The sequence below is a fragment of the Mya arenaria genome, chromosome 1 (genome assembly GCF_026914265.1).
Source record: "Mya arenaria isolate MELC-2E11 chromosome 1, ASM2691426v1".
NCBI classification, from domain to species: Eukaryota; Metazoa; Mollusca; class Bivalvia; order Myida; family Myidae; genus Mya; species Mya arenaria.
The window spans coordinates 54,644,092-54,658,580 of record NC_069122.1 but is presented as its reverse complement, the minus strand read 5'-3'; the positions used below and the strand labels follow the sequence as shown (position 1 = coordinate 54,658,580).

Genomic DNA, 14,489 nt, shown 5'->3' with positions numbered 1-14,489 from the left:
ATTATTTTAAATACCCACTACTTTTCATCAGATTTATTCATATGCATATATTGTTTAGACCATTGTCTTGGTTATTTTCATATTTTTGGTGTACAAATATTGTTCGTTTCCTTAAAATTCAAAGTAGAAAAATGGCAATTTTTCACTTTGTTGAAAATGCTTATTGAATACGGCCCCAGGGCTACGTTACTTGAATAATGGTAAATGACGCTTCAAACGCGGTCCTTTCTTTCAAAGTCCTTAATGGCGATGATAAAATTCTCGCATTGATTAAAACAAGAATGAAAAAGGAAATGTAAACCTGTCGCGCTTCATGACTTTGCCAAATCTCGCCCGAGCTTTATACTGCATGAGCGGACGATTGTTTAAACCATTTCTAAATTGAATTAGAGAACGCTCAAACTATATTTACAATGTATTTCTTTGTAATTCAGTACAAATTAGTTTTAATGGAATTTAAAAGAAAATAATTATCCTTTTAAATTTATAAAGGCATAAAAAATTGTTTTTAAAAATATTTATATTTTTCGATGTTAATTGTATATCGCACATCTTTGATTTTGTTTCTCTTATCAGTGACGTCAGATTAGAATTCGTTCTGTTTTTTACCCGTGGTTGCCATAAAACATATTATTGTTATACGGCCATATGAACATTGAGCACTGATCGATGAATTACTTCTTTCTATGCAAAGCACGCGTATTGATTTAAGTGCTTTTATAAATGTTCGATAGCAAATATTTTGATATTGAATAAGAATGCGAGATAAAAGCTTTTAACCAAGTGCAAAATACATTAAACTACGCGGTTGGCCTTGAATGTATTTTCAACACTTTCATTCTGTTTCATTTCACAGGTTATTCACCTTTGATTTCAAAATGTCCCATGATAGAATTATGTATTTACATTCGCAATTGAATTTCTGTACGATAATAAAGCGTTAATTTTGCATGAACCGGTCGACTTTTCGTGTATTTAACTATTTATGGCTTTGTAAAATCGTGACAGAGCGTTTATATTGCAAGCACGTACGAAAGATAAGAATCAGTTCTCCTTAGATAATTAAAGTGAAGATTTATTTACATTACAACATTTGTTACTGTTTTTATTCGATTTTTACGTATTGTTTTGTATACTTGTTATGATTAGATAACATGGTCCAAGAAAGGAAATACAAGTTATCTTATCTTATCTTATCTTATCCTTATCTTATCTTATCTTATCTTATCTTCTATAACTAATAAGCTTTAAACGAAATGTCTGTCTGTTTCCCCATTTTACCAAGTTCATAAGTAAAACCAAAGTATTCTTTAATGTGTATTGCCTTTTGTTTATACGTATAAACTCTTTCAAATGTAGAGAAATCTTTGTTTTGTTATGTCGTCTGTCAACACGGATCATATTTCATTCATGAAAGGTTAATCATTTAAATTAGTTTTGACACAAACGTTCAATAGTCAAAGAAAGCAATGTGCTTAACTCGATGCATTATAATGTTATCGACTGCGAGTGAACAATCCAATATCGATGGCCTCACTTCCAAATGTCGAAGCTACAAAATCCCATGTTCTAAGTAGCAACGTTTTTAGTAAATATTGGTAATTTGATTTTTTTACAAAATGTCGAAGCTCAAATTTTTGTTGTTACAATTTCTGAAGGATCGGCATGTTTGCTTATGTATGAGATATCCAATCATTGCTCGACATTTTGGTCACATGATACAACACCAGTTCCGCATTGGACTATTTGCTCGGCAATTTGGTCACATGATACAACACCACTTCCTCATTGGACTATTTGCTCGACATTTTGGTCACATGATACAACACCAGTTCCTAATCGGACTATTTGCTCGACGATTTGGTCACATGATACAACACCAGTTCCTCATTGGACTATTTGCTCGGCATTTTGGTCACATGATACAACACCAGTTCTTCATTGGACTATTTGTTGGACATTTTGGTCACATGATACAACCCTAGTTCTTCATTAGACTATTTGCTCGGCATTTTGCAGTTAGATGTGGCCTTATGATTTTAGTGATGTAAAAATTCAGAAACAGAAAAAATGCAGCTACGGCATTTTGAAGTGAGGCCATCGATAGGTGTCCTACACGTTGAGTTTCTACTTTTTTTCCATCAATTGTATTATTTCACCAAGGTATTGTCCTTCAGAACCTAGAACAACTTTACACCTGAAAAGATGGGCTGTGGCCAGAGTTCTGCCAGTGTTCAAGACACACGGGCGAATAATACGAGAGATTATACCAAACATAATCAGGGGAACCAGGGAGGTAGCGGGGATCAAGGCCAACATGGCGGCAATAATGATCGACACGTACAAAGCAATGACCAAAACAAATCCGGCGATTCAGGCTTCAATGAAAACTCCAAACCAGACGACAAAAAGACAACTGGCGGTATCGGTCACACTTTGAGTAACGCCGACGATGACGGAAATGCAGATAATAATGTTTACCAGAGCGGTGGTTTCATGGTTAGCTTTGGGGGTGGTGGACAGCCGCGGAGAGACCAAAATAAGACAGAAGAACCGATTCCAGAACAAAGGGAACCGTCGCCCCCACCTCCAAAAGAACCGACTCCTCCCCCACCAAAGGATCCAACACCTCCCCCGCCAAAGGATCCAACACCTCCCCCGCCAAAGGATCCAACCCCTCCTCCCCCTAAAAATCCGACACCGCCACCACCGAGAGATCCGACGCCGCCACCGCCGCCCACAGAACAGACTGAACAAAATATGCAATGTAAGGTTCAAGACAATTACACACAAGAACACATACATAGTGAGGTGTATATTTATACGTGTTCGCCTTATGATTTCCGACAAAATCCGGAAGAGATGGACCGAATTTTCTCCGAGCCACCGACGGAAAGTCCGTTCGTGGACCACGATTTTGGACCTGAAGTGGCAATTCAAGGCGAGTCAGTGGAGTGGAAAAGACCGGGTGTAAGTACACATTTAAGCGTCATATTTGTTTCTTAAATCAGTGGTCTATAATAATGCCATATCAAATGAGCTGTTCAGAGATTGGAAAATCATTTACCAATGTATTAGTTGTGTTTGTCATAAACTGACATTGTTCATAATATATTCGATCATATATGCTTTACGATATAATGTGAACTACAGGGTCAAACCAACTAGCCAATGGGTTATACACTACTAAATAATTTCCCTTTACATTAAATTGAAACAGACATCACTTCAGATTGGAAACACTATTTTTCTCTTAGAGCAGATATTGGACTGAATTTAAAAACTAACAACTATAAAATATGTAAGGCACTCAAACATAAACAAAATATCAATCTGAAGTAGCATGCTCAATGTAAACTATTCAGACGGCATCCTGGGTCTCATCCCATTATTTTGGCTATGTTGTAACGTACCAAAACACTAACATATACTCTGTTTGAAGATAAACGACCAAGGCTTAGTAGACACTGAATGACCAATATACAACATGCTAACAACACATACACTGAACGAGAGACGTACAACATGCCAACAACATAGACACTGAAGGAGAGACGTACAACATGCCAACAGCACAGACAATGAACGAGAGACGACGTACAACATACCAACAACACAGACACTGAACGAGAGACGTACAACATACCAACAACACAGACACTGAACGAGAGACGTACAACAAGCCAACAACACAGACACTGAACGAGAGACGTACAACATACCAACAACACTGACACTGAACGAGAGGCGACGTACAACATACCAACAACACAGACACTGAACGAGAGACATACAACATACCAATAATACAGACACTGAACGAGAGACCTACAACATACCAACAACACAGACACTGAACGAGAGACCTACAACATACCAACAACACACACACTGAACGAGAGACGTACAACACGCCAGCAACATAGACACTGAACGAGAGACGTACAATATGCCAACAATACAGACACTGAACGAGAGACGTACAACATGCCAACAATACAGACAATGAACGAGAGAAATACAACATACCAACAACACATACAATGAACGAGAGACGTACAACATGCCAACAACACAGACACTGAACGACAGACCTACAACATACCAACAACACATACACTGAACGTGAGACATACAACATACCAACAATACAGACACTGAACGAGACACTTACAACATACCAACAACACAGACACTGAACGAGAGACGTACAACATACCAACAACACAGACACTGAACGAGAGACGTACAACATACCAACAACACAGACACTGAACGAGAGACGTACAACATTCCAACAACACAGACATTGAACGAGGGCTGTACAACATACCAACAATACAGACACTGAACGAGACACGTACAACATACCAACAACACAGACACTGAACGAGACACGTACAACATACCAACAATACAGACACTGAACGAGGCACGTACAACATGCCAACAATACAGACACTGAACGACTGACGTACAACATTCCAACAATACAGACACTGAACGAGACACGTACAACATTCCAACAATACAGACACTGAACGAGAGACGTACAACATACCAACAATACAGACACTGAACGAGACACGTACAACATACCAACAACACAGACACTGAACGAGATACGTACAACATACAAACAATACAGACACTGAACGACAGACGTACAACATACCAACAATACAGACAATGAACGAGATACGTACAACATACCAACAATACAGACACTGAACGAGACACGTACAACATACCAACAAAACAGACACTGTACGCGACACGTACAACATACCAACAATACAGACACTGAACGAGACACGTACAACATACCAACAACACAGACACTGAACGAGACACGTACAACATACCAACAACACAGACACTGAACGAGACACGTACAACATTCCAACAATACAGACACTGAACGAGACACGTACAACATACCAACAACACAGACACTGAACGAGACACGTACAACATTCCAACAATACAGACACTGAACGAGACACGTACAACATACCAACAACACAGACACTGAACGAGACACGTACAACATACCAACAACACAGACACTGAACGAGAGATGTACAACATACCAACAACACAGATACTGAACGAGAGATGTACACCATACCAACAACACAGACACTGAACGAGAGATGTACAACATACCAACAATACAAACACTGAACGAGACACGTAAAACATGCCAAAAATACAGACACTGAACGACAGACGTACAACATACCAACAACACAGACACTGAACGAGACACGTACAACATACCAACAATACAGACACTGAACGAGGCACGTACAACATGCCAACAATACAGACACTGAACGACTGACGTACAACATGCCAACAATAGAGACACTGAACGAGACACGTACAAAATTCCAACAATACAGACACTGAACGAGAGACGTACAACATACCAACAATACAGACACTGAACGAGACACGTACAACATACCAACAACACAGACACTGAACGAGACACGTACAACATACAAACAATACAGACACTGAACGACAGACGTACAACATACCAACAATACAGACAATGAACGAGACACGTACAACATACCAACAATACAGACACTGAACGAGACACGTACAACATACCAACAACACAGACACTGAACGAGAGATGTACAACATACCAACAACACAGACACTGAACGAGACACGTACAACATACCAACAATACAGACACTGAACGGGGCACGTACAACATACCAACAATACAGACACTGAACGAGGCACGTACAACATGCCAACAATACAGACACTGAACGACTGACGTACAACATGCCAACAATACAGACACAGAACGAGACACGTACAACATTCCAACAATACAGACACTGAACGAGAGACGTACAACATACCAACAATACAGACACTGAACGAGACACGTACAACATACCAACAACACAGACACTGAACGAGACACGTACAACATACAAACAATATAGACACTGAACGACAGACGTAAAACATTCCAACAATACAGACAATGAACGAGACACGTACAACATACCAACAATACAGACACTGAACGAGACACGTACAACATACCAACAAAACAGACACTGTACGCGACACGTACAACATACCAACAATACAGACACTGAACGAGACACGTACAACATTCCAACAATACAGACACTGAACGACAGACGTACAACATACCAACAACACAGACACTGAACGAGAGACGTACAACATACCAACAACACAGACACTGAACGAGACACGTACAACATACCAACAACACAGACACTGAACGAGACACGTACAACATTCCAACAATACAGACACTGAACGACAGACGTACAACATACCAACAACACAGACACTGAACGAGAGATGTACAACATACCAACAACACAGACACTGAACGAGAGATGTACACCATACCAACAACACAGACACTGAACGAGAGATGTACAACATACCAACAATACATACACTGAACGAGACACGTAAAACATACCAAAAATACAGACACTGAACGATAGACGTACAACATACCAACAATACAGACACTGAACGAGAGATGTACAACATACCAACAATACAGACACTGAACGAGACACGTACAACATACCAACAATACAGACACTGAACGAGACACGTACAACATACCAACAATACAGACACTGAACGACAGACGTACAACATACCAACAATACAGACACTGAACGAGACACGTACAACATACCAACAACACAGACACTGAACGAGACACGTACAACATACCAACAATACAGACACTGAACGAGAGACATACAACATACACACAATACAGACACTGAACGAGAGTTGTACAACATACCAACAATACAGACACTGAACGAGACACGTACAACATACCAACATTACAGACACTGAACGAGACACGTACAACATGCCAACAACACAGACACTGAACGAGAGACGTACAACATACCAACAACACAGACACTGAACGAGACACGTTCAACATACCAACAATACAGACACTGAACGAGACACGTACAACATACCAGCAATACAAACACTGAACGAGAGACGTACAACATACCAACAACACAGACACTGAACGAGAGATGTACAACATACCAACAACACATACATTGAACGTGAGACTTACAACATACCAACAACACAGACACTGAACGAGACACGTACAACATTCCAACAATACAGACACTGAACGAGACACGTACAACATACCAACAATACAGACACTGAACGAGGCACGTACAACATGCCAACAATACAGACACTGAACGACTGACGTACAACATTCCAACAATACAGACACTGAACGAGAGACGTACAACATACCAACAATACAGACACTGAACGAGACACGTACAACATTCCAACAATACAGACACTGAACGACTGACGTACAACATACCAACAACACAGACACTGAACGAGAGACGTACAACATACCAACAACACAGACACTGAACGAGACACGTACAACATACCAACAACACAGACACTGAACGAGACACGTACAATATTCCAACAACACAGACACTGAACGAGACACGTACAACATTCCAACAATACAGACACTGAACGAGAGACGTACAACATACCAACAACACAGACACTGAACGCCAGATGTACAACATACCAACAACACAGACACTGAACGACAGATGTACAACATACCAACAACACAGACACTGAACGAGACACGTACAACATACCAACAATACAGACACTGAACGAGAGACGTACAACATACCAACAACACAGACACTGAACGAGACACGTACAACATACCAACAACACAGACACTGAACGAGACACGTACAACATACCAACAACACAGACACTGAACTTGACACGTACAACATACCAACAACACAGACACTGAACGAGAGGTGTACAACATACCAACAACACATACATTGAACGTGAGACTTACAACATACCAACAACACAGACACTGAACGAGAGACGTACAACATACCAACAACACAGACACTGAACGAGAGATGTACAACATACCAACAACACAGACACTGAACGAGAGACATACAACATACCAACAATACAGACACTGAACGAGACACGTACAACATACCAACAACACAGACACTGAACGAGAGACTTAAAACATACCAACAACACAGACACTGAACGAAAGATATACAATTTATTATCATTATCATTATTATTGTTTTAAACAATTTTACTGTTTACTAGGTATTTATTTTTAAATATGCTTTGTTTCTATTGAATTGATGCAATGGTTAAAAATGATACTTTATCATCATTCATTCAATGCGCTAATGGTATTGTTTAATATACAGGAGGTACGGGACAACCCTGTTCTATTCTCGGACGGTGTGACACGTTACGACATAGGTCAAGGGTCTGCGGGTACATGCTGGTTCCTTTCCATGGTGGCGCTGCTAGCTGATAAGCCCGAAGTTTTCCACAGGGTTAATAAAGCTTTTACATTTTACAACTGTTAACAATATGTTTTTAACTGCATCTGAGACGTAAGTGTATGCATGTCTGACTACGGTAGCAGCTGTTTAAGCTGGTTTCTGTTGATACGTTCTTTGGACGAGTATCTTATCAAACCAAACGTGTATTAGAATAAATAACCCCAAATCAAAGGCTCTCGAGAACTGTTTATTGAAATAGGCTGAGAACACCTTTTAATAAGCATGGCATATTAAAAACGCTAAAACCTAATCAGTTTTATATTTGTTTTTAAGGTTGTACCGAAAGACGCTTGGAACCAAGATGGAGGATATTTCCATTGCTTTTTTTACAGGTAACATTTTATTCGCGAAAAGCGGGAAAATGGTCATTTAGTAAAAATGACGTACACTGGAAAAAGACGTCTTAGTTTTTTTTGTCAGAAAGTAAATTGGCATGTCCATGGTGTGACGATGTTAGATAATATTCATGGTATCGAAATGACACTTTGAGATAATTTTTGAACAAAAAACCCCAGCAAAAACAAACAAACAACAAACAACAACAACACCAATGACTAAAAGATGCCCTCTTCATCGGAAACTGCATCGATAGAAAAGTTGTCAAAATTGCAAATATTGTACGCCAGATGCAGAAATACGGCTTTAGTCGACGTAGTTTATCATTCGCTAATTGCGAAGTACACCGAGGACCGAATGTACAATTTTTGCTTATGCATAATATGAAAGGTTGGTGATCGGTGTTATTCTGCTTATTTTATACGGTGAGTATTTTGGGAGAACCAGTTGTGATTATTTCTTTCTGCTAATCATCTATGTAAGTCCTAGATTTAGTATATAAAGTGACTATTTCCAACCTTTTATACTTGGTACATCTACAGATTCGGTGAGTGGGAGGATGTCTATATCGACGATTTCTTACCCATAATCCATGGTACTGAGTTTTGGGGAGCTAAATCCAGCGAGGACAGAAATGAGATATGGCCCGCATTGCTAGAGAAGGCCTTTGCGAGGTAACTTAAAAGCGGCTTTTATTTACATTGGATTTCAGATAACTCGGTTGCACGTTATAACCTTCGGCCAGAATTATATGTAAGTTTCATTTCGAGTAAAGAAATTTTCATGTCCTTATAAGTATGCGACCGTGCTAATGTTATGCATGCACTTGTGCCGTGGAAACATGCACACTAAGAATATACTTGCTTGGATATCGTCCGATTGGCGTTGAAATTACACAAATAGATATTCAAAATGGGTCCATTTTTGAAGGAAAAAACACTTCAGAGATGCGAAATTAGCAAATAACTTCGCAAATAACTTTGTAAACATAATGCTATCATAATGCTTTATCTAAAGGTTCCATGGAAGCTACAATAACGTGTACGGCGGACAGTCGGGAGACGCTTTTTTGGCGCTCACGGGTGGATGTTCCGAGTACATTGACTTTGACGAGGCGCTGGAGGCAGATGCTGGAAGTTCCAAGATGGCAAAGGCGCGCGAGGTCCACGAGCGTCTCCAGAACGCGAGCCGCCTCGGAGAGGGGATGCTGGCGACGGAAGTTCCGGTAAGATGTAAAGCTGTGTGGACAAAGGAAAACAGTCCTCCATACATACATTCACTTAGAAAAAGATGACACTAAACCAAATGGCCATGACAAATTTTGCATTTCATAAATATCATGTAAAAAAGTTATTTTATATTTTTTATTCAAAATTTTAATTCAGACGAAACAGTACAGATAATAATTTAAATACCTAGTTGGTCACAAAACTAAACACACAATCTAACACATATAGGAAAAACGAGACAAATGCAAACAAGACAAATGCCCTGACTAACAAACGGTAAATGGCGAGAGGTTGTTTTTGAGGTAAAACGAAGAAAATTGGTCATAAAATAGTTTTATGGCAAACTCACACGAAGACAAAGTCTGTGACGAAACGTGACAAATGAAAATGGCCGTTACGCGTATTTTCAAGCACACCAAGACAAAGAAAAACAACATATTTTCCAGAGAAACACATATGAAGGCTAACGTCGATTACATGTAACTATTTCAGGCGAAATACGACAAGAAGCATGGTCTAGTCGGAGGCCACGCCTACTCCCTCGTTGACGCTCAAACGGTTGAAGATACCAACGGGAATACCCATCGTCTTGTCAGGATTCGGAATCCATGGGGTAACACAGAATGGAATGGGCCCTGGTCTGACAAGTAAGTCAGTACTCTCGTTTGCTTCATTTTAAACTTAGAACAGCAATGGAAAGACCCATACCCAAGTTAGGATTTTTACCCATTGGGTGTCACATAATGGGACGGGTCCTGGTTGGAGTAGTTAGTGTATAGTACTCTAAGCTGTTATCATTTCCCGAGAGAACACTGTCGGTCGATTGTTCAGAACGACGATAACGTCATCGTTGTTAACTTTCAAATATTTACTTCTCTTGATTTAAAGCTGCACTCTCACAGATTGAACGTTTTGACAACTTTTTACTTTTTTTCTTGGAACGAGCCAATTTTTGCGAAAATCCATGGAAACCCATTATATAAGACTACTGACAAAAAACATAGAATGCAGATTTTTATATTTAAGTTCGAAAATTTATGTTTTATGCATTTTCTTAAACCGTTAGTAATGGTTTAAGCCATAAAACATTAATTTTCGAACGGAAATATCAAAATCTGCGATCTGATCTTTTGTCAGCAATCTTATATCATTAGTAAAAATGTTGCTCTTTCCAAGACAAAAAATAAAAAAGTTGTAAAAAATGGCAAATCTGTGAGAGTGCAGCTTTAAAATGGACACACATGTGATTTGCAGTATTTCTTAAAGGTTTGAGACAGCTGTTTGAGCTGTATTGGTTTTATGCAAATGAGCACATGATCATAAAATATTTCACCTTTCAAAATTTACAACCCTGTCGTAACAACTTTTGTCTTTCAAATCCCCTTTAACACTGATAAATAAAAGTTATTCGCTGATTTAATTCGATAATAAATACTTAAGGGGCAAAGAATGGAGCATGCTGTCAGAAGGGACGCTTGATTATCGTGACAAGGACGACGGCGAATTCTGGATGAGTTTGAAAGATTTCATCACGTATTTCTCCGGCGTGACAGTGTGTTCCTTTATACCAGACTTTGATAAGGACGGACAGTCGGACAGTCTTAGTAAGTAAACAACTGCATACATATTTCATTGTCAAAACTATTACGGTCAATACTTATTGTTAATTGACACTTATTGCCCATACTTAGAGATAACAGTTGTTTCCTACTTTGATGTATCGAACGATGCTAATAGTAGTTTCTTTATCATACTTATAATTAATTTGGGAGCAATGGGGAAACGAGCGTCAGTTGATCGCTACCTTTTGTGGATATTAACGTATTTCAAACTTGACGCCATTTCATTCAAGGTTATCAAATGAAATGGTCAGTTATGATTGTTTTGTTCCTCCTTAGTGACTTAATTTGCTTGACATGTAGCTAACATCATAGAAAATACTTAAAAGGTTGCTAGAATTTTAAAGACTTTTATTAACTATAGAATAACATGTACAATTTCATCAATCATTTTACCATAAGTACCTGTAAAAAAGAAGTAGTTTACATACTAAGCATGCTGTTTTTTCAAATCTTAAAAAGCATTTAACCAACATTTTCATTAATATTCTATAACAAAGTAATTTTACCATCTGTTTATTTTGAATATTAGTGGACCGCACGCGTTACTAGCATGACTTGCCTTATTAATGCCTGATGTTTTTGTTTCCATTTATAGAGCTTAGTAAGAATGTTAAAGCCATATCTTAGATGGTGTTTAATACCTTAACATTTCTTTTATGTCTTATTTTGTTTACTATATTACAAGTAACAAACATTGCATAACAATCTAAATTCGTGCATATCCCAAGAACCAAAGACATGTAGAGATATACGGACCGATGGACTTTATAATTGTAAAGAAGGTACATATTATGAAACATGAAGAATAAATAGAAGCATACCTGGTGATGAATCTCTGAATAGTAGCTTACACTTACATGTACAGTTAACGTTCCGCAACGATTAAAATAACATTTAGTATGGTACACGTAGCATCTCAGAACATTTTTATCAAATTGATCTTATTTGCCGCTTTCTAAAAGAACTATGAGATATCGTCTAACTACGTACATTCTTTCACAATTTTTGATCTACATTTCTTTCATAATTACTTCATGATTATACGTACAGTGTTATTGTTTCTAGATTAAATATTAACTAAACTGCTTACATGTTTAAGAATGCATTCGACGATGCCATATAATTTTATGGCATTGCCATGCATTTTTATATACTGTTTTCCGCATATTTATTAAAAACAATAATCATTCCATAGAACACTTCTATTTCTACGTTATTGTAGAGTGAAGCAAAAATGTAATCAGTGACATTGGTAGCAATTCTAGTTTCTTGAATGTTATGCACCAGTCAATTGTAGCCAAGCCCCCCGCCCCGCGGAGACACGGACTGCTGGTTAAATCCCTGCAAAATGCCCCAGCACCCCAGGGACCTTAGGTAAGGACCATTCCCCGCTATTTTTGTCGCGAAGACAAAATCACCGCATTTACCCGGCACTGCGGGGCCACCAAAAATTTAAAAAAAAAACACGGCCCATTTCCGAGGCTATCCCCGGTATACTTCCGGACCTTGGGGACCGTGGTTACAATTGACTGGTGCATTACGGTGGGTGTACGTCAATGTTCGCGTAGATAATCAATCCTATACTGTCAAGACATATTAAGTGTACACCAAGCTGAATGTTTAAGAGCCAAATTCATGCTATTTTACATAATACTCTTTATGACATGTATACTTTGGGTCCGTTCTGTTCATCTGCGCTTTACACACAAATAACTGTTTTAGCGGAACTAAATATTTCGAGAGTGTTATGACAGTTTAACAATTGAAATTGCAGTTTATTTGCAATATTAGCTAAAACAAGCCTTTGGCCAAATAAAATATTATCATATATACACAAATGGCCACACAAAAGAAAAAATAAACATATTTATATCTGACAAGTATATACAACATACATATATAGCAAATATATAAAGCAAAAAAATGTATCTAATTATGAAGTAACGATAGCGATAGCGTCAATTCTTTTTCTCATAGCCTTAAATACAAATGGTGAGTTTTGTTTTTAATATTACGTAGTGTTCGGAATCGGTTCAAATTTTGCTATCGGTAACCAGTTCCACTCAAGTAATCGATTATCGATAGTACAATCGTTTTTTTTGAAAATTTCTTAAGTGTAGTTTTATTCTTGTACAATTACTCGTAATTCTTAACTATGCTTATTCTACCTATATGTTTGAATTTATTAAGTGTTGGTGCTTTCGGCCATATTGTTAACGACAGCAACTGAACACCGAATGTATAAATGAACTCAAAGGAAAAAAAATGATTTTAATAAACCAAACGCAAATAACGAGAGAAAGAAGAATTAATCGATGCTCCATTATGATCAATTACAATCGAGTGTAGTCTTATTGGGGCAAACCAATCAATTTACGATTACATATGATCATCGGAACATCACTAATATTACCACTGTTTTTATTAGACATGAACGATGCGAATGTGTTAAAAGATTGATTCAGTTTATATACAGTTCTCAGGCTAGTTTACAGCAGACAAATTCACACAAAGTGGTACTCTGATTCTACCATATTGATATTACATAATTTATATTTTCTGTTTACTCTGTTTCCTGTTTCTATGTCTTATGAATGTGCACTCAATCTAAAATTTGACAAAGCAATTCGATGTTACTCTTGATCGATGGTTTCATTTTTTTCAAATATTAACTCTTTTTTAAGCTTTACGTATGATTCTAACCTTGTCTGTGAATTAACAATTTTAAACCATTGTTGAACATATTGGTCACTTATTCTTTGTTTAATGAAACAGCTCAATTCCATGTTATGATTTAACCAAATATTACTAAAGCCTAATCCATCAAGGAGTCATTT

At 38.0% G+C, this 14,489-nt stretch overlaps 1 protein-coding gene across 1 annotated transcript in view; it reads left to right on the top strand.

The window, feature by feature from the left end:
- The window catches only part of LOC128234433 (calpain-2 catalytic subunit-like), a 29,009-nt gene that overhangs the window by 1,094 nt on the left and 13,426 nt on the right, over nt 1–14,489 (top strand). Inside the window, exons 2-8 of the mRNA XM_052948682.1 lie at nt 2,178–2,970; nt 8,325–8,456; nt 8,739–8,797; nt 9,344–9,475; nt 9,819–10,026; nt 10,523–10,677; nt 11,471–11,634. Coding sequence (XP_052804642.1) covers nt 2,206–2,970; nt 8,325–8,456; nt 8,739–8,797; nt 9,344–9,475; nt 9,819–10,026; nt 10,523–10,677; nt 11,471–11,634 — 1,615 coding nt within the window. The 5' untranslated portion in view covers nt 2,178–2,205. The remainder of the gene's footprint in view (nt 1–2,177; nt 2,971–8,324; nt 8,457–8,738; nt 8,798–9,343; nt 9,476–9,818; nt 10,027–10,522; nt 10,678–11,470; nt 11,635–14,489) is intronic.